Raw genomic sequence first — 22,656 nt, 5'->3', positions numbered from 1 at the left:
GAAACCTACCATGCATGTTGCTAATGTGCTGCAAAAGTGACTGACTGCTCGCCCCACATCAATTACATCTTACACATTAACTGTATTTCAGGATATCTCAAATCAGTAGCATTGCCCCGGGGCAAGCAAGGCAGTTAGTGCTTGCCCAGTTTCATCTTAAAACATAAATTAAGACCAAATCTCTCTCCTTACGTCTCAAACAGTGTTCAGTCCAGTAAGTTTTTCTCATCGTCTATCAGTGCCAACTGTGGTCCCAGTTTGCATGAAGGAGGTTTGACTCTCAGTCCAATTCCACTTAAGTATGTGTTCATTTCATTGGTGTGTCTGTGGCCCATTTAACAAAAGTTTGAGCTGGGCTAACTTAGAGGCCAGCAGGTCTTTTTCCTGGTACTCTGTGCATTGTGGATAAACCTCCAGTGTTACGAGAAACTAACAGGAAATTAACATGCTAGAAAAGTTGCTACTGGCTCTGCTTTCACTGCTCTGAGATCAGTTACCATCTGCACATTTGCATAGCATAGCATAAGCAAGTACTCAAGCACTTTGGGATTTATCAACAGAAGTCTCAGTTGCGAACCGTGCTGGCCACCATGTGTGATATAAGAAACTTTTAATAACCCACTAGATTATGATTTTCTTGGAAAGAATATTTTTTGGGTTCGAATCCACCGGGGCCTTTCTGCGTGGAGATTACATTTTCTCCACATGTGCAAGTGGGTTCTCTCTGGGTACTCCAGCTTCCTTCAACAGTCCAAAGACATCTAGTTCTTAATTGTGCATACATGTGTATGTTTTTGAATAGTAGTTTGTCTCTCTGTGTTATCCCTGCATCAAGTCAGTGACCAGTCCTGCCTACAGTAGCTAGGACAAGTTCCAATCCCCACATGACCCTCAGTTGGATAAGTGAGCAAACACACAGCAGAACAAACAGTTTATGTGGAATCCAGTTTGAATCACTGATTGTTCCCACAGAAATGCAGTGTAAAACTCTCCTTCTTCTTTGTTCCCGATTAACAATTATGTTGGAAAATCTTCATTTCCTGATTAAAAACTTATAGATATGCTCTATAAATGTGTAGTGTAGTCTCCTTATTTCAAGGAGAATAAAGCACCCAGTGATGTCCAACACCCATTGCTTGGGCTAAAGAGTGTCTATGCAATCTGAATCTATAAAATCTGTAGTCTTAAGCCATTCACTTATGAATTCTATGTTACATTATTGACAGATAAAAAGTGAATTTGATGTGTTTTGCTAGCCTCAGCTTGCCTAACATTATCAATGAGTGCAATGAGCATACTGCTCTCAAATTCTACTTTACATCTTGCAGATGAAACAAAGCCTAGTTTACCAAGTCATTTTTCCTCTGCTCAACATTACTAGTATGTTTTGCATGTAATAAACTCTCTATAGACTGACAAGGATGCTTTCAGTAGCATTTTTATTTTACACGTCATATTTTGGCAATATGGTGATACTATGGATGTGTGAGAGAAAAAAGCGTAAGTGTGAGACAAAGAATATATGAATGCGTAACTTTGTGTGAAAGAGCTTATTTAGGCTCATGTTTGTGTATATCTGGCACGTGATGGTTTGTATGGCTGACTGACATTTTGGCTTTGTGGTAGAAAGTGTGTCGCAATGCGTGTGTGACATTAGCAACATGTCAAGTTATTTGCTGGCCTTCATCTGTTTTCTGCTCTGTGAAACTGGTGATTGCTGGTTTCTGTGGACTGAAATGTTTCTGTGATGTCTCTCTGTCTCTCTGCATCATTAGAGACATCTTCTTTGGGTTTGCCCAGATCCCATCACTCTACAAGCAATAAAACAGAAGATAGCCTTGCTAATACGAACATTTCTACCCCAGTCTGCCACTCATTTTGATGCAAATAAGAGGCATGTCATAAAGACTCCATAGTTGGCCAAATATGTATCGTAAAAGCATGAATAATACAAACATGCAAGAAGAAGAGATTTTACAGCTTACTTAAACCAAGTCCCAAACAGACATGCTTAGAATTGGGAACTTAAAACGGTAATCACTAGTCTAGTGTTGTTGTTACACTAACATTTAGATGGATGTGACAAATAAAGACAAGAGAAAAAATGGATATTTAGGGTCTGGCAAAAATGTGTGGATTAATTATGGTGTTTCATAAACCCAAAATAGCCATGGACAAAACAAAATTTAAAACATAGAAATACACAAACACACAATCAGAGATGCCCAAAACCCTAATGGACCAAAGCCATAATGGAACCTGGCAAAATTGACCCAAATGGACCTGAGCACAGAAAAGTGGTTAACCTTGACCATTTGCTGATGTGCTGCCTCTAATATATTTTAAGCCTGTATACAGAGCTTGCCTCAGCAACCCCATCCAACCCTAAACCAGCTGAGAAAACCTATGATTTATATCCAAGCAGCTCCCAATGATTAGGCTGAAAACATCCACGTTCAGCTTCAGTTCATCATCTACGTTTAAAGGGATAAAGCAACTCAGCTCTTTATAGGAAAAACTAGGCCCATCCAATGTATTTGACTTGGTTGACTTTATTGAAAAAAACTATTAAAACGCATAGGGCTGCAAGGACAAATAATTTGCTTTTGCCAGAAGGCAATGCAACAGTTCTGGCAAAGGGCTTTTAATTTGAGGTACTATATACTGCTTATGCCTGATTGATAACTTCCCATCATGTATTTTGTCATCAGATGAAAGCTAAAATTTCTCCTTATTCCTGGACCACATTTTCTTTTTCCTGTTTTTGTGTCTTTCATTGATTAAGTATTGTGGTCAGTAAGAATTTCCTGTTTTGCTGTGATTATCAGTATTGATTGAATTTTGCAGATATAGAGGGGTAGACAGATGACATCTAGTCAAACGGTATCATTGGAAATTTCCAGCATTTCTGAAGCAGAAAGAAAAATGGGAAAGCCAATTATCACATTTACTCTACGATGATGAGTTTCTACACCGATCGTTCAAAAGTGTAAGGTTGCAAAAACTGTCTGTAAATGCTGTCATTTCTCATATTGACCTATATAACACGAAGACAAGTCGAGATACGGACTGTGGGATGTAGGGATCTTAGGACAGAATATCATAAACTTGTTTTTCTGGAGCATCACTAGATCAACAGGAAGTCATAGCCTGAAGATATTTTGATAAAAGTCATAAGCTGCAATTCTCAGACTCTGATTTCTAAGATTTTCGGTTCTTTTGTTGCCACTGTAGACCAACCTGTAGATGACAGTGGATTTTAGAATGAAAGGTTGGGCTTTTTACATGCTAACATGTGCCAGGTCAATGGTGAGGCGTCTAGGGTTAGTATTGAGGTTGCTTTTTGCAACATGTTCTCAGAAACTAGATGCTGAATTATTTTTGGGGGATTCGGAGTATTTATGTTGTAAGGGTTTTATTTGAGTGTCCAAAACAGGAGAATATCCTCACCAGTGGTAATTCTGGTGAAGGAGTTTTCATATACAGTATAAAGAGATCTTGTCTGGTGGAGCAGGGGTCATATCCTGCAGATTGTCTCCAGACTCCCCAGGTTTGTGTGTTAACAAAGACAGACTGATCTGTAGTTGTTTTCCTAAGCGCTATACAAATGCAGGCCATTTACCATTTACCATTTCCTCAAAAATTTCTCACTAAATTATGCTGTAGAAAATCCCACGGTCAGAGAAAGTCTCTTAATGCTTTGCTGACGATAACAGAAGGACATTCAAGCCTTTCTGCTGAGTCCTGGATGTCTCTCTCCGTGTTCAGGTTCATCATCTCATCATCTGGTTCAGCACCTTTAACAGACCTCAGGGGCGTAACAGTCACTGCCCAACAACCTATATCATATGGCCAGCATCTGAACTGAATTGGGGCTGCATTCCCTTTTCATAATTAGATGGTAATTAACTGAAAAACTTCGTGATTAGAGTTGTGTAAAGGGAGTCATGTAAAGCGACTGTGAACACAGACAGGTGGTTAATACCATCAAATGACCCAAACCAAAGGAAGGGCAGGGGCACTGATTGAAGGGGTTGTCTGACTTCTAATTGATTTATATCCATGTAGAACTGGGAGAGATTGTTCCTTTCTGTCAGCTAACTGTCATTTTGGTTTGAACTTGTTAATAAATGAGTGAGTTCAGTGCTTCTTACTGAGACTGTAGGCAGCGACAGAGAAGAGACATCAAACCGAGACCAGTGAGTCAGACCACATCAATATGTCTGCATGCATTCAATACTGCATACTGTGTGACTGGCATGCCAACCGTGAGGAGCAAACAAAAGTAACTCATACAGTCAAGACAATTTTTAAAATAGGATACAGAAGAAATGACAAAAGAGGACCATTACCTTTCTCTTGTTGTTGGGGCTCACGTACAAATAACTGAGTATTGTCTTTGCTCCTACTTTGTCATTCAGCTTCTGGTACGTTGCTCCGTAGTCTGTTGACCTGAAATTTAATCAGAAAGGTCTGATGAACACTTGGTGAATTACTTGCTGCAATTAAAAGACTCCTCTTGAGAATTCAGTGTTGGAGGGGAAAGAGCACAGACTTGATTAAGTCCCTTTTGTGCTCATGGCAACATGAACCCCAGCAGGACTATTACGGTCACTGCTGCTGTATTTATAATCCAGGCATGGATTGCAGCATTAATAACCTGATGTAGACATACTTGAGTAAATGCAGACACATGTTATCAGTGAACTCATACTGTACCACCCAAGAGCTGACCACTGCTCCTGGTCATTTTGAAGATAGAAAAATGAACTGGATTATTTTTAACTGTCTTTTTCAATAATTAAAGCAAAATATGCACATTTTTATTTAAATCATTTGTCAAGGGTCAATATAATATATCCACCTATCAAACCCCATAAAACCCAGAACCACATGCCTGCAGACCAGTCAGCAACCACGGATCACTAGGACAAACAAGTATTTTTCAGCAGGTTGCAGGTAGCTGCTGGAAATCACTATGCCTAGAGACTGGTCAGTGATAACCACTGGTCACTAAGAAAGAATGAGACCATTTCCTGACCAGTAGTTGTTGGAAGTAGTTTCTTCTTGTTGGTAGGTGAAACTGGTTGCAAAGAGGTATACAGTGCTTCACCAATAACCGTCTTACGAATGCACTGGTGGCCTGCAGATTGCTGTAGTTGATGCAGTTTCCCGTACTTTGTTTGAAGATGGTGTCATTTCTGCCAACTACTTACTAAGTTAAACCATGAGGAGTGTGACACAAACTGAACACAGATACAGTTCAAAATCAAATTCAAATTTTATTTGTCACACACAACCATACACAGTATGACATGGAGGTGAAATGCTTGTAGCTGTACAATGCCCGACCATTAAATGACAGAAAAAAAGTTTTACAATATTTACAATTTACAGGTTACTACAAAAATTTACAAATTAACTTAGGAATTTACAGTAAAGAATGTGCAAATAGCAGAAGAGATTATAAAGATTATAAATTATAGGATTATAGGAAATGTGTGGTGATGCGTGTGGTGACGTGTGGGAGACTCCAGTCCTACACCTGGTTCAGGGCCCGAATAGCCTGGGGGAAGAAGCTCCTCCTCATTCTCTCTGTTTTGGCCTTAAGGGAGCGGAAGTGTTCACCTTCAAAGCAAAAGTTGTGTCTTTTGAAACATGTTGGTTTCAGCTGTAAGGCCAAACTTTCACTCTGCAACATTCAACATTTCCGGTTTCCATCACACAAGTTTCACACGAGTTAGCAAGTGTTTGCTGACAAGTCGCCATCTTCCATGCAAACTACAGTTTACATCAGCAGTCTGCAAGCAACCAAAGTAATTACAAGGAGGTTTATGGTGCAGCACTGTCCATGTTATTGATTTCACACATCCATCTAAGCGCATCCACTCGCCAGCTAGTCAGAGAATACACACTTTTCCCTACTGATGGTCGGTTGACCAAGGTATTGCTGACCAGTCTCTAGACCTGTGTAATGAAGTGGTGCAATGAAACAGTGTGAGTAAATGCATACTGAAACTGTTCACTGACATTCTTGATGTCTTTCACAAAATGTGTTTTAAAGTTTTAAGTATTTAAAAATGTCACGATTACATAAATATGCAGAAGGTGAGCTCTGCTTCACACAGAAACCTGTTATGAATATTCTTAGATGGCTGCAGCAACATTATACAAAAATCCGACATCGGAAAAACAAACAGACACACTGTAAACGTTCTTTCATGAATCTATGAATATCATTTAAATATACAGTTTTTCACTTTTAAACTTTACTGATCATGACTGTAATACACAATATCTTTGCCTGCCATACTGCAAAAAGACACAGTACAGGGAGTTTTTTTTATGATATTCATGTAGAAATGTAAACAATGTATATACAACTGTGCATGGGGATCTGAAAGCTATAAAGCAGCCAGCTGAAGACAAAAGCAACAAAGGGAACATGACAATGAGCAGGAAAACTGAAAGACTGGAGAAATTTTAAAAAGACTGGATCAAGATAAAAGCTACATTTTTAAAATTTGTGCATCAGAAAGCGAGAATGTAAAACAATGCTTTGCTAAAGGCTAGAGAGTGTCTTCATAAAGCCTTTATGGAATGTTTTCTATGCAGTTTAAATATATTTTATTCTCTTTTAACTACTTCCATGGATGTATTACATATACCGTACAACAGACGAGGCCGCACTACACTTCAAACTTTAGCCCTGCTTACGTCCTTTTACTTTCGGCATCACACTTCCAAAAAAATTCCATTATATACTAAAAAAATCATAAACACACACTGTTATAGGAGCTTGCAAAGAAAAGCGTCTGGACTTCTTTAAGTTGCTTGAAGACGTTTCACCTCTCATCCGAGAAGCTTCTTCAGTTCTAAGGTCAAATGGTGGAGAGTCCCAGATTTAAACCTAGTGGGAGTTTCCCCCCCACAGAGGGACAAAAGGACCCCCTGATGATCCTCTAATCGCCTGACCCAAGGTGTGAAACCGGGTGTGGGTCCCAATCAGCCAGAGTTTCGGGTGAGCTCATTGGGACTCACACCCTGTTTCACACCTTGGCCTCCCAAGATTACTGCTACAGTAGCAAATGAAAACTCAGAAGAAAAACATACACGCCACGATGCAGACGCATAGAAGTTGTTTTCTCTCATGCATGAGCTTCAGTCTGCAATTATCCGCGTACTTGACGATAATATTTATATCCAACAGCCATCGACTGCACTTCGCCCTTAGATGTTTTTTTTACCACTGCGCTCTGAGAGTCATACCAGGAAGATGGCTTTAGAACTCACTGCGACTTGGCTCTTTCTGTCACTCTGCACCATGTAGTATACTGTATAAGTATACAACACTTCAGTGCAGTGCATCTCTAATGAAGTACAGACAAACCTGCTGGCCCAGGAGTGCTTTATTCAGAGGAAAGGGAAGTGCAAAAAAGCCCGGAAAGTCATGACATGAGTGAAATCTATCAGTAATTAGAAAGCAATCCTGACACTCGGTCCGGCCAATCACATGACCTGAATCCATCCGAAAATCTAGAAAGGACCAAAACTCAGAGTCCATAGAAGGGTTTTTGTTTCGCATTATTACATGTAGCTTAATTTATGGACATCTCTTTGCACGTGTGGATTGGCTGGGTCGTTGCTGATATCTGATGGGAATTTAATGTCAAGAGCACCTTTAGAAATATATTTACTTTGAAAACTGGCGACACGTTCAATGCTTATTTTACCTGGGTAATAATTTGAAATAAATTGCAAATTTTGGATGTGTGTAAGACAGTCACACTACAGTTTTGAGCGTTTAATTGGTTATTAATTCAGAATCCGGGGCACAAACCCTAACACCAGTTTTTCATTGATTTGTATCCTCCCGTTCTAATTTCTGTTGATGTATCCTGAAGTTCTTTCAAAACCTAGCATCTGGAGGTTTAGAGGTTTCCTTTTCAAACCCAACCTTTTTCCAGTTTCTTTGGTATAAATTTGCACTGATGTTGCATTTTCTTGGTTGCAGGTTGGTTGGTAGAGATATGAAACATTTTTCCAATTTCCCTGTATTCTTTCATCAGTTTGTGGAGTAGTTCATACTCAGTACATTTAATCTATAGACTTGTGAACCTGATTCCTGTTTTAATCAGGAAAAAGATGATGGCAGAGATGTTCACGTTTGGAAACAGGAGGGTGTGAATCAGCGAGGCCCAACACAGAACGCATTTTTATACCTTTTTTCTAAAACTCTCTTTTGTGTTTTTCATTTCTTTATATTCTCTGCACTTCAGTTATGTTTTAATTTGTTTTTTGTTAAACTATAGTTAGATTAACACAAAAAACATCTACTCGATTACATTTATACATTTAGAATTAGATGTTTGGAGCGATGCAATACTAGAAGTATTTGGTTATAAACATTCAAATTACCAAATAAAAACTAATCAACTAGGTTTAAGAAATATATTACTTGCTTGGGGTTACAAAATGATCATGGTTTGTGTTACAATAAACTTTCATTGTTCTTGGTTTCCAGGGAAACCAATAATAAGTCAAGAGCATAAATGCTGCACGTACAAAACATAATTCCAGTGAGCAGTTTCAAAGTTGTGATGTCAAAAAAGGTGCATTTGTGTAGACGTCCACAAAAATAGAACACATTTTTCTGACTATTTTACATTTTGATACAAGATCACGCTTAAACTTTTTAAATTTGATTTGAGTCTTTGTTGTGTTGCTGTACTGTTGCTACGATAAGGTAACACGAATGTATATGATACAATCCACAAGCATAAACTAAGATTCACATATATGTGCAGTGATTTGTGTGTAACTTTTGAGGATTCACAGGCTCATGCTCCAACCCACAAACGAAGCACTTTGATCACACGTATTTTACAAATGACTTTATCAATTAAAAATCATAAATAGTGATTATTTACGTTTAATTATTTAAGTCCAGCTTCACGAATCGGATATTTTTCTCCCTCAAAAGCTCTTCTGTGCATACAAAAGTCTAAAACTACACGCCAGGTGTGTGTGCACCAATCGCCTGATACGCAGAGACGACGTCGCATGTCCACGCAGGATTTTGACACAAATTTTCCCGCTGTGAGCTTCGTACAGATCAACAAATGTAAGCTGCTTTGAAATCCCAGTGTAAAACTGGGACATCTGGGCTTCCTCTCTTCTTGCACTGTTTTTCTTTTTCTTATCTTTTTGTTGTTTATTATTATTGTTTAATTTCAGACAAAATTAGCCCGTATCATTAAAAGGAAAACAACAAAGACAAAACTTACAAAATATACAGACAATGTTTATAAAAAGCTGACATATACCTTGTGTCGGTGTGTGTTATCACTGTCAAAGCTCAGCACACATATTTACACAGTTCCTCAGTTTAATAAAACAGACATTGTTTTTTCTAAATAAACAGAACAGCTCATCACTCCACTGGAAAAAAGAACACGTTGGATTTACTCAGTTCAGTCAAGGACGTTGGTTACGCACTTGTGTTTTGCTTTGGCAGAAACTTAAACAACTTAAATCAACAGAACTCATTCATATGCAGTAAACCTGTGCATTTGTTACTGATAAGATGTGATTGAAACATGTTTAGATGAAGTAAGTCGAGCTCTTGGAATATTTTAATCCTTCACAATTTTCTCACTTTATCCCAACACTGTTCTATAACTTTTACCCCAATGCTACTTGGTCACGTGTTCAACAATGTCTAGAGTCTGTTTAACATAAATGTTTAATGGATTTACAACAACATTCCCTCTATCCATTCTTTTATCTTTATCAGGGTTGCAGGGGGTGGGGCCTATCCCAGGTGTGAAAAGGTAAGAGGCATGGTACACGCTGGACAGGTCGCCAGTCTGTCACAGAGAGGCAAACAACCATTTTTAATAATAACTGCACAACTTTTAACCGTGGGAGGAAACCAGAGTACCCAGTGCAAACTAGACAGCTTGCAGATTTGAACCCAGGCCCTTCTTGCTGTGAGCCAACAGTGCTGACCGATGTGCCACCGAGCTTTCAATACAGGCTTCACAAAAGTAGGAAAGCTATGATTACAAGGCTCAATACAGAATTTTCTTTACATTTTTGTCCTTGAGGGGTTAAACCACAATAAATAGCGATAGCATACACGTGGTGTGTGTGGTGGGTTGCCTCTTAGAACTCCAGTGAATTTCCTGTGGTTTAAGATGTCGTGTGATTTTTGTAAATGTAACAACCACCCAATTTCCTTTTTTTGAGTGTAGAAAACACAATTTTACCAATTATAAACACTACACAATAACCTGCTAGGAAGAGGGAGTCAGTGCACGGCTGCAGATGAGGGAACACCATGGTTGTACATCTCTGTGGGTCATCCTTGGACCGTGTGCTTGTGAGTGGGGCTGGGCCATATCATACCGTTCACAGTAATACCGGTATAATGTTGGCCAATGATGAGAAAATGAAATATCGCGATAGAATATGGGTAAAACGCGCGTGCCTTTGTTTTCATACGCACATGGCGGAAAAAGGCACGGCGGCGACGGAGAATGAGGAGGGCGAAAGCGGATCGTTGAATGAAACATGAACCAGAACTGGTTTGTAAAAATGCTGCAACTTCAGTGGTGTGGAACTGGTTTAGCTTTCGTCCATCAGATACACAACAAAGCACTATTTTTGGTAGCGCATGCTAGCGGGCCGTCGTTATTACCATGTTGTTTGGAAAATACGGCGCACTTAAAATCATCCTTTGATTTTTCTGAAAGTCGACAGAGCCTTTTATAATCCCGTGTGCCTTATGTATGAACTCTGGTTGTGTTTACTGACCTCGAAACGACTTTATGTGCACGGCGCTCGAAAATCTGTCAAATGTTTTAGTGCGACTTTGCTGAGCTACGAAGCCGCACCGCTTGATGGATTGTCGGAGCATTACGCCTATCGTAGGTGATACATACTGTGCTTCAACATAATATTACCGTGTTGTGTGTGTGTATAACCTCTTTTTAAGTTTTGTGGATATTATACATGGTTATGCTGAGGATGTGTCGGCCAGTTTCCACTGGAAATGCCTTTTGGTTAAACTGTCAGCAAGAAATTTGCATTTGCACTGTTACATTTTTATATAACTTTAATGCACATAAAACAGCTGCTTGTTTAAGTGAAAATACACTGATGGGTTTTTTGCACTAATAAAGTTGTGGAGTTGTGAAGTATTTTGTCTAGTGTCAATTATATCGTCAGTTATATCATTATCGCAAATTTTCAAATGTACATCGTGATAAATATTTTTGGCGCCCTGCTCTACTTGTGAGTCCTTCTGGAGGGAGTATACGCTAACCAACCTCTGTATATTCTGAATATAGAAATAAGCTACACTGTAGATAACAACACTGTGATGTTAATCTTACTGGTCCCTGTTAAGAGCAGGCTAACATTGATGTTAGCTGATCCTGAACACTCCAGAGAGGGATGTTACGTGTAGTTTTAGACATTTTTATGCACAGAAGAGTTTTTGAAGGAGAAAATATCTGATTCGTAAAGCTGGACTTAAATAATTACGTGTAAATAATCACTATTTATGAACGCATTTGATCACATTGCTTTGTATTTTTGTATAGACTGTGAGTTACACACAAATCACTGCACATATTTGTGAATCTTTGTTTATATGCTTGTGGATCATATTATATGCATTCATAACACTTTTGAGCAAATTTCTCTCCATATTTAATGAGCTAAAGGTGAAGTTATCTTAAAGATTAACAGCAGCTGTGTGTGACAGACACTGGAAACAGTCACTCCTTATTCTGCATATAGTAACTGGGTAGCACAACGGCTGACAAACTATGTTTTCAACCTCATTTGCACTTCAGTTACCACGGAAGCAGTAACATCTAATTAAGCTGTAAACACACAAACACGCAACGGTGTGAGGATTACACATCATTATTACATTGCCACTACCACGTCACGTTTTGCCTCATGCCTTTACTATCCCAGCACAGAAAAGTCAGAAAACATCTCACTGATGTTCACATGACTATTGCTCAGAATTCTCTCGAGAGATGACGAGAAACTGCAACTTCCAGCTTGTAAAAAAATATCAAGATGTTCAAATTCCCACTAATACTTGTAACTATGGTAAGAACTAAAAATACAGTCTTGGAACAGAATTCAGTGGTATGAAGCAAACGCAAACCTGCTGCACAACCTTATGTATAAATACTGTGTGACTTATTAGGCATAATTTAGAAGCCAAAGTTTTCTTATTATAAGATCTGAAAGTAGCAGAAATGAGGATGAGATAATGCTGAGAACTCTCACACTGTTTCACTACGTGCAGGCTAATGGGGCAAGAACAGGAACAGGAAGGCTCCCAAACTTGATTGAGAATCATCAGGTTATAAGATTTTATCAGTTACAAAGTAATGCAGGTATGCTTATCAGTATATCAAAGGAATATTGTTAATCTGTGGCTCATAAAATATGCTAAGCTCAAAGCTTACACTGCTGCTTACAGCTGTGTGCACTTACCTGTGCATGCTCTGGATGCTACAACCATCAGTTCATCTTTTTTATCATTTTGAAGCCATAATGACAAAGATGAAAGACTCAAAACTTCCACTTTACATTTTCTCACATGACTGTGGGCTAAATGTCACAGTTTGACAGAGGATTCAAGCCCACGAGTGAACTGAAGGGTCAGAAGTGGCTCACACGTGTCTGTGTGGCATGGCTGAGCCAAACACAGAAATCTGAGTTCTGCAGAAATTATGAATAAAATAAAATAAAATGGAGCTGTATTTTCCCCAGGTCAATTATACATGTTTAAATTCTTAAGTCAACTGAAGCCAGATTGTCCTCAAATATGAAAGGAAAACTGAGGAACTTGCTGATTTATTTTCTCGCTGAGCGATCGATGCGTTCACTCAAAGAAGCTAGTAAGAGCCAGCCTATCCTGACTTCAGTTCCCTTTATTCCAGCGTATTTCACGCCACCCTCTGAACTGCATTCAGTAAAAAACAGATATCTTGTCTGACATGACTGGCAAGCAGAGACACTTCATCATTTCTTAAACCTCATTTACATAGAAGAGAGTTATAAACCCGTTAAATCTTCAAATGACGGCTAAAATATTCAAATGTTGGTCAAAGTGCTAATGCGAAATTTGTCTTCTGTCGTATTTTTGCATTTCAGACTATCTCTGAAAGTTTGAGCGACTTATCTGAGCTGTCAGCTCTAATTTATTTTGAGAGGCCTGGGGCTCAATCAAGGAGCTATTCTAATTCCACATGAAGATAGAGAAAAAGCCCAAAAGCATACAAATCTTTCAAAGGCAGCAAAGACACCGGAGAATGTCTTGAGTGACTTCAAATAAAGCAATCACTTACATCGACTGATGTGGGAGTTTTTCTGACCGGCGTGTTTTCTGTGGCGCCGTTAAATCCACACTGAAGTCCTTGTTTAAAGGGTTTGGCGATTTCTGAGAGAGCGACACTTGAAGTTTACAACCAGCCGTGAAAATATAGAAATATTCATGGGAAATTGGCAATTTTGTCTCACTCGGTAACCCTTTGAGATTTTCTTGGGGCTAGTTTCCATGGTGAGCAAATGCTTTCCCATCCGATGAGCTCTTCTGGAGGGAGTCATTTCCGTCATTTATCAGAAACCATCAACACCTAAGACCGCTGGACAATGACATCATCGGTCTATTGATCGGCTCCTGTCACAGAATCACTTGATTTAGGGCCCGGTGAATCTGAACATGAAGCAATAAAATGGCGCAGCCCCAGCAGATCCCAGGAAGATGGAAGCTGCGTTAAATGAAAAATGATAGTTTCTGAAGGACGATAATTCTGAGCGAAACTGTCTCGGTGGGGACTTCTCAGATGCTGTTGGCTGGTTTTGCGTGTATGTAAAGAGCAGCTCTGACCACTCTGTGCTGTGAGGACGTTAGCTCCTCAGGGGCTGCAGGTGAGCAGCTCCACACCGTCCACACGCTGGGTTAAACAAAGGGGGAATTAATGAAACGCCGTGCGAGGACACCAGAATGATATCAGTCCTATTACGGCGATATGGCTCAGTGAGGAAAATGGATTCGGGATATGCTGGGAGGATGACTGAACTCCTCCCCATTAAATCTTGAAACACACTCTTACACACAGACGCTCGATTAAAAGCCTCAAACCTCCTTTAGTCAACGGTTCTTTTTTTAACTTTCTCTCTAAAACAGATTAAAATTATGTCTACAGCTGCATATTAACAGACTTATTAGATGGAGTTTCAATTAGAATTTTCAGAGTATAGTATAAGTTGATACGCAGCCACTAGACATTTACATCCTCCGTGGGGATTTTGATTAATAGCGGTTCAGAGGATGGAGAACTGCACGCGTCCCGGGATAGTTAACGTGAGGTCACTCGCTGCATTAGCGCGCTTAAACTCTGCGGCACTCTTTGAAACACTGGACAAATGGCAGCTGAGCTGAACGATCCAAGATGAATTTATGAAACCTTCAGCGCGCTCGCACAGTATATCTTTTGAGTAGCAGACTGAATCATAGCCTTTCCTCCCTCGCTCTATATCTGCAGTCCCTTTCCATCATGTTACTGCCCATCAGGGCTGGTGGCAAACTTCCACACTTAAAGCTGCACCGGGCAGGATTGGTGTTTTTTAGGGCAAGAAAAGAACAGTCTGACGCTCTGGACAGAAAAATTACTTTTCAGTTAAACCTTTTGTTTATACCAACATGCACACCCCCTTAAGAAAGGATCACATTAAACTGATTCCACCTTGAGAATATATTCATGCTGCTGGAACCCACTGTATAAGGACAGAGCAGCCTGTTCTCGTTCCCAGGGTGTCCACATCTCCTGTTCTTCAAAGCTGCTGGCATGTCACAATCACAAGGTTTTATTTATATAGCGCCGGTTCATCTAAAGTCATCTTAAGGCTATTTATGTTACAAGGTAAAGGCTTTACAATATTAGAGTGAAAATCCAATAATCAGATCATCCCCTATGAGCAAGAACAGTCTGAGGACAAAACTCCCGTTTAACAGGAAGAAACCTTAGTGAGGGAGAGCCATCTGCTGTGACTGGTTGGGGGTGAGGCGAGGGGGAGTTAGCCAGTTCAGTAATTACTAATGATGGTTTGCAGCAGTCAACACGTGGAGAGTGAAAAAGGGGAGTGGAGAAGAAGAGCTCAGTGCATCATGGGAAGCCTCCAGCAGCTTAAGCCAATAGCAGAATAACTATCCGATGATCTGGGGTCACCCAATCCAGCCCTGACTATATGCTTTATCAAAAAGGAAAGTTGTGAATGCAATCTTAAAAAGAGAGAGAAGGTCTGTCTCCCAAATCCAGACTGGAATCTGGATCTGATAGCTGGAGGCTTTGCCTCCCACTTTATGTTTAGAGATCCTCTGAACCACCAGTAAGCCAACAGTCTGAGAGTGAAGAGCTCTGTTGGGAGAATATGATCTATGAGATCATTTAAGATATGATGGGCCTGATTATTTGAGACACTGTTTGTGGGGAGAAAGATTTTAAATTAAATTCTGGATTTAACAAGGAGGAGAAGCCAATATGGGAGAAATGTAATTTCTAGTCTCTGTGAGAACTGTAGCAGCAGCTTTTTAAATTAACTGAAGGCTTTTCGGGGAGTTTTTAGAGAAACCTGCAAATAATGAACTTCAATAGTCCAGCCCAGAAATAATAACTGCACTTTCTCCAGAATCACTCTGAAAAGGATGTTTCTAATTTCAGTTGTACAGATGAACAAAAGCAGGGCTTTATTTTCTTTAATTTACACAGAATGTAGTTTTCACTCAAAACTTGCAACGGACCCTTGGTGTGATTTAAACACAGTAAATAGCAATGACAGAGAGTGATTCGCTGAGTTGCTGATGCTCGTTTTTGAAACCTAAAGATGTTTTCTGAGCCTGAACTAAGGACGCTCATTTATCTGCCCACCTGAGACTGGCTGCAAAAGTGAGTCATCCCTACTTCTCATCTTCAAATGTCCAACTTTGCAGTTTTATAGCACACAAACAAAACATGTTGGACTCCCTGGATGGCTTCTGCCCTCATCTTTAAGCTGTGGGACTGACAGGTGTCCTGACAGGCAGCTGCAGCTGCTAGGTAGACTTCACCTCTGCTAACCTGGGTCACTGGACTGGACATCTCAACCATGTTTGTGATTTCAATGCCTTTTGGAGCATTTTAATGGAATTATCTGAGAAATAATATGGCTTTCTGCCTGATATGGACTGTACAAAAAGCACCCTGGTGCGTTTGATGACCCTGGTGAAATCCACAAGCAGAAATGTATTAGCTAAACAATAAAGCTGTTCTATATACTACAAGTGTCACTGAAGCTTTGAACTCCACATACTCTGTATGTTGGCAGACGTCTGAAGTAGGTAAAGTTGTGCCAGAAACTTAAGCTCTGCAGAGGAAAACATCCATAAATCTGTTTGAAATTCACAGGCAAAATGTTACCACTGCATATCGTCAGAATAGTAATCCAGCTGAGTTACAGTGGCAAGAAATTATTACTTTAGAGAGCATTATATTAAATCTCTGCTCTTTTATTTGGGCTTCTGAATTCTGAGTGTGTAAATGTGCCGACTTTATGATCCTTTGAAAGATGACACAATGGTGTGAGGCCACATTTCAAGGCTCAGATGACTAGACACTGGAAACAACACAGAGGAGTACATAATTCCTGGAACACCGACACTCACCATCGGAGAAGGTCAATGAACCTGGAATTGTAACTAAAAACAAAAAACTGTTTTTACCAGGCGGCAGCATCAGGGCTGAAACACCAAACTGAAAGTCCCAGAAAGTGCAGTTCCTGTAGTGGCCACTTGAAGCCGTCTTGAGGGTGTCTACATTTTAAATACAAGCTAAAGTTACTATATGGTGTTTGGGCCTTATGCTCAATCTTTAATTGGATAAGTTGAGGATTTCTGAAGGATTATTATCAGTGTTTATTGGCTGTTTGTTGTAATGTTGCTGATTAGTTTCTAATTCCTCTCTGGTGTGATGATGTGGAACATGCGCTATTAATAATTCTCACAAGTATCTCTTTGGATAGACTCCGACCTCATTAATTGAGGACTTGTAATTGTGAAATTGTCACAGACTTAATGTGTTTAAGTTTGAGTTCAGCTTTGTTGGCAGTCCAGCCTTCGCTTTAGAGGATTGTCTGCTTGGTCGGGGGTCAGAAACCTTAATTATCAAAACAGACATTTTTGGGTAATCATTAACCAAGAAAAATAGAACTGCAAACCATATTTGAAAATCATAATAAAGCTGAGACAGTCTATTATCAACATTATTAATCGATGAAAATAATTAAACTCTATTGTGTGCCATGAATATTTGATACTTTGTTTTATATTTGATACTTTAACATGTTTTTGCTGTATTTTATGAAATGATAGACCTGAAAAAAAAAAAACTTTTAAGATTTTTTTTTGTGGTAAAAAAATCATTTTAGATCTACTTTGCAACAGAGGCTCTAAAACTATGAAGGCCACTGCTACTTGTCTTTGTGCGAACAAAATTCAAAGGTCCAGATCAGTGTTTGGCAATTCAGTTTTTTCAGTTGAATTCAATTTTATTTATAAAGCGCCAAATCACAACAACAGTAACCTCAAGGTTCTTTATATTGTACAGTAGATCCTACAATAATACATACAAAGAAAAATCCAACAATCACATGACCTCTTATGAGCACTTTGGCGACATTGGGAAGGAAAAACTCCCTTTGAACAGGAAGAAACCTCCAGCAGAACCAGGCTCAGGGAGGGGCGGGGCCATCTGCTGCGACCGGTTGAGGTGAGAGAAGGAAGACAGGATAAAGACATGCTGTGGAATATTAACAAGTATGATTCAGTGCAGAGAGGTCTATTAACACATAGTGAGTGGCAAGGGTGACTGAAGAATAATAATAAAACCATAGATCTGTAAACACAACAATACACTGGTTGTTCAAAAAGAAAATTACATTACAATTTCCATCCAGATTTTTTGTTTGTTTCTTGTAGATGACGCCCACAGCTATGGAAACTCAAGACCAGCTGATTGTGTCTGCTGATTTCCAGTATTTTGTACCAAAGCTCATAGATGTTAAACATTTGTAGCAACAGTGTTAATATGTAAACAGAAGTGGTGCATGTTGCCCCCCTCAGCTGAATAATCACCACTTGTTAATGACCATCACCAGTGTTGGGTGTTGTTACTTTGAAAAAGTAATTAATTATAGTTACTAGTTACTTCTTCAAAAAAGTAGCTGAGTTAGTAACTGAGTTACAAGATTCTAAAAGTAATTAATTACTTGAAAAGTAACTATTTCATTACTTTAAAAAAATGTTTAACCCTCTGGAGTCCAGGGTATAATTGGCCATTTTTAACTACTTTTGAATTGTACCTCTATATTTCACCTTTAAAAACTATTTCCTTTGCCTTGTTTGGTATCATCCTTTTCAGCACAACCTCACGTGTCTGAATTTACAGTTATGTTTCCATTTTGACATACTGGTGTTAGGAGTTGGGTTCTGGTTATGTGGTGTTTTTTGTCTGTATGTCTTTTTTGGTGCCTCCCTTTTTGTAGGCGGGGCAGTGAGTCACTGAACCTGGCACACCTGTTACTCATCAGCTGCATTCTTCAGAAGTGTTCTTTAGGAGCTACCTGACAGAAGACTAGTGTCGGAGTATTGGCGTTTTTGGAGAGTCTGAAATTCTGCCCCTGCCTGCTGGAGCCGTTGGATTATTTCTGGTGACTGTAAGGAGTTTTGGTTCCTCCCTAGGATTTTTGCCTCGACTGGTTTGTTTTCCGTCTGGAGGTTTTGGCATTAAACAGTACCAAATAAGCGCTCCAACTCTCTGTAAAGTTTACTTTAAGCTTTTCTCGGTTATCGGGCAAAACCCTCCTAATTCTCGTCCCTCTCCTTTTTTAGATCGAGCGCACTACCTGTGTGTGTTTCCATCACCTGCACGTCCTGGCTCCGCGTCCCCATTCATACACTGTTGTATATACTTTGTCCTTGTAAATACCTCCCCCCTCACTGTAAATAAACTGTCTTCACCGCAACTCTGCCTCTGTGCGTTCTGCTCCCTGGGTCCATCTGCATTTGCCATAACAAATGTATTAACACAATTGATCTAAAAGCAGACAAAAAACATAAAATCATAGTAAAAAAAGTTATATTTTTTACTGTAACAACCACAAAATGTTTATTGAATCATATTTCATAACTTTAAATGCAAATATAAATTGTCAATTTTAAAATCATACGCACAAGTTTTGCAAACAAAGTTATTTGCAGCCATTTACCTTTTGCCCTTTTTTTTTAAATAACCATTTCAAACTATTTACATAACAATCAGCTGTTCCACATTCAATAAGATGCCACACAAATTATTTGTGCCACTCCAAAAATTTCTGTTGACTATAAAGGAGAAGATCACAGCCTGATACCTGCAGCTCTGACAGGTCTCTTTTTCTGCTCTCTCTCTCTCTCTCTCTCACTCTTAAAACTTCCCCCTCTTCCTAAACAACCAAATGTCATGTTGCCATATCATTTTTGATTGGTTGACATGGTGCAGAGAGGGCTTGCTAGCGCTGTCCTTAGACGTTAAACGTGGCAAAACTATTGAGGAAAAAACGCCACGTATATATTGTTTATCATGACTCTGGTTTTAGTGGCCTATCAACACAATTTATAAACTGGTATATGTCACCTTGTTGCTTTGTCATCTTAAAGTGGTCATGTGATTGGCTTGCCACGACTACTTTGTTCTTCCTCAGTCAAACAGCAGCACTCATGCGATTGTTTTACCCCCTTTGCGCCAGGTGTTTGTGCCAAAAAGTGATCGCCGCCCGCAGGAGCGCGCGCAGCTGCTTAAAGCTGTAGCGCCCAGATTACTTACATAGACAGCTACTTCTGTGCAACTGATATAAAATGCTGTAAACTGAAGTCTGTTTGTTGAAAAATAGTAACGCGACTGCACCGCATTTTCTTGTTAGTAACTGTAACGGCGTTGTAACGATAGAAATAGTAATTAGTTAGATTACTCGTTACTGAAAAAAGTAACACCGTTACTTGTAACGCCATTATTCCCATCACTGACCATAACAGACAGTACTGGACAAAAGGAAGAAAAAAATTCCAAGTCCTTATTTGGGACCAGGCATTTGGGTCTTTAAGACTCCCTTCAAGCCTTCTGTATCAATAAATGAAGTGAAAACAAACATAGAAAAACATCTAGTTATATCAAGGCACATCAGTGTGAGGCTTTTACTTTATTTGTCTGTTATTGCTATAACAGGTTGACAAGCACCCATCACATCACATGACAGATATACGGCATGATGAAGTTTCAAGCTGTTACCTCATGCTGCTATTTGGGGCCGCAGCAGGCAGAGATGCTTCAGACTCTGTAAGATCTTCTGGATTGCCGGCAGAGCAGCGGGCTATCTTAAATGTAGTATATGTGGCTTTGCTCCACGCTCTATCTCACTGACTGTAAATTGTCCACTAATGTTCTACACTCTCATTATCCTCTTCACTAGCTCAAAATGTGCATCATCTGTTCACTCATTTGTCTTTCTGTCAATCTGTCTGGCTTATCCACATGCACCTTTAATCATGTGTCCATTACAAGAGGCTCTGTTTTCCCAACGTATCAGATTTATAACGATGTCAGTGAAGCGTCAGTAGCAGATGCACCATTGCCAGGGTAATGCGGTAGCGGGATCTGAGACACAAAGCTACAGCCTCACTTGATCCTCTATGAGGTACGTGCAGTCATATAATGGTACATTTGCTATAGCCGTGCATAAGAGCTTAAGCCTCGAGGCTGTCTCTGTGGAAAACTGTGTTGTTATTCTGCAAACCAGATGGCTTTTTACTCCACAAACGGCACGAGTAAAGACAGACAGTCGAAAAAATCATTTAAGCATTTTAGAATCAGAGTTAATTTCCATCCTTCACATTTCCATTGGTAAAAAAACAGCAAAAGCGACACTCTGGGGTCCACTTGTAAAGTTTTCACACAGAAACACAAACACAAATGATTGGTCGCACATATTTGCTGAAAACAAAACTAATCTCACCTCTGTTTTCAGGCTAGCTGGTACTCTCCAACACTCAACTTCAAAAAGGCTTGAAATATTCTATTACCTGTTTGAAAGTTCATAACTTCAACATAGAGGCAGGAGAGCAGAGCAAATAACCCACAAACTTTGGTGAAATTGACGATAATGACAGTGCAGATGCTGAAGACACAGACAGGCTTGAATCCTGAAGCCAGATTTCCTTAATTTTGACTTACAGCAGATCAGCAGGTGCATACTAACTGTGGCAGACTGGTGCACAGTAATGTTGGCCTTGCACTCACATGTAGAAGAACAACTCTACTATGATGTAACCGAATTATAGAAACTGAGGTACAAGTGGATCGTTGGCCCACTGGAATCCTGAAGTGTCTTGATGGTTCAGGTTATGACCATGCCTCTGCCACTGTGGAAGCTAAAGTGGAGAGCAAAATACGATCAAGTCTTACTTTAGGACTATTGTTTATTCTAACCAAATGCCAAAATGTTCTGTTTATTCACTGGAATGTCATCATTTGATAACTATAACCATGGAAATACAGCGAAATCACAGAATTCCATGTGACTCACACATACAGTCAATCACTCAACTCATTACGTTTATAAAACACACCTGTCCACAGAATCAATTATCAGTTTCTTCCATTGCAACCTGTCCACCAACTCTGGGAAGACCAGAGAGCTGTCCAAGGACATCTGGGACAAGATTTGTAGTATGACCCAAAGAACACCATCGCAACAGTCAAGCACAGAGGTGCAAACTTTAGGCTGTTTTTCTGTTAAGGGCACATAATGGCTTCACCACACAGGAAGGCCAATGGATTTGACCATTGGCCTTCCTTAAACTCTTGGATGAAAACTTGCTTCCCTCAGTCAGAACCCTGAAAATGGGTCATGGATGGGTCTTCCAGCATGACAATGACCCAAAACATACCACCAAGGCACATTGTGTGTGTTTGGGATCACTGCCATGCTGAAAACTTGAAAGCATATCAGATGCTTTCCAGCTGGTATTGCTCTGTAGATCGAAATCTGCATGACAAATTTGGAAATCACTACAGTTTAACCAGGTGGGCATTTTTAAAGTGCGTGCTGCTGATTTATATACTCTAGACAAACTATAGTAATCCAATTGCTTTAATTTACTGCGCAAGCTGGTCTGTGGTGTATCAGGAAAAATGAGTATTAGTCAGTTCTTGTGTTTACCTGACTTTATGTAGATGACTCAAAGTGAGGTTTTGAAAGCACAGAAGGTAAAAAATGTACCAACATACCAAAGTCTGTTCAGGGTTTTTGTTTGTTTGATTTTTAAATAACCTTGGACGTGTGAAATTTAATGAACAGACCCACAAAATCAAATTTAGATGTACCATCTCGAATCAGCCCAACCTTCATGACTCGGTATACAGGCGCACTTCTCTGAGAGTTTTAAAGTTTGATATTCTTTAAAGAACTGAGTCCATCAGGAAAGTGAAAGGTGCAGGGTGGCGTTTCCTGTCATCACACGCAGTGAACAAGCTCTCAATGCTTTACATT

The 22,656-nt window shown here is 39.6% G+C and overlaps 1 protein-coding gene across 1 annotated transcript in view; it reads right to left on the bottom strand.

The window, feature by feature from the left end:
• sorcs1 (sortilin-related VPS10 domain containing receptor 1) overlaps positions 1-22,656 on the bottom strand; it is a 193,823-nt gene that overhangs the window by 85,067 nt on the left and 86,100 nt on the right. Inside the window, exon 3 of the mRNA XM_014411966.3 lies at positions 4,353-4,452. Coding sequence (XP_014267452.3) covers positions 4,353-4,452 — 100 coding nt within the window. The remainder of the gene's footprint in view (positions 1-4,352; positions 4,453-22,656) is intronic.

The sequence above is a fragment of the Maylandia zebra genome, linkage group LG6, assembly GCF_041146795.1.
Source record: "Maylandia zebra isolate NMK-2024a linkage group LG6, Mzebra_GT3a, whole genome shotgun sequence".
Taxonomy (NCBI): domain Eukaryota; kingdom Metazoa; phylum Chordata; class Actinopteri; order Cichliformes; family Cichlidae; genus Maylandia; species Maylandia zebra.
This window is presented reverse-complemented; position numbering and strand designations above follow the sequence as displayed.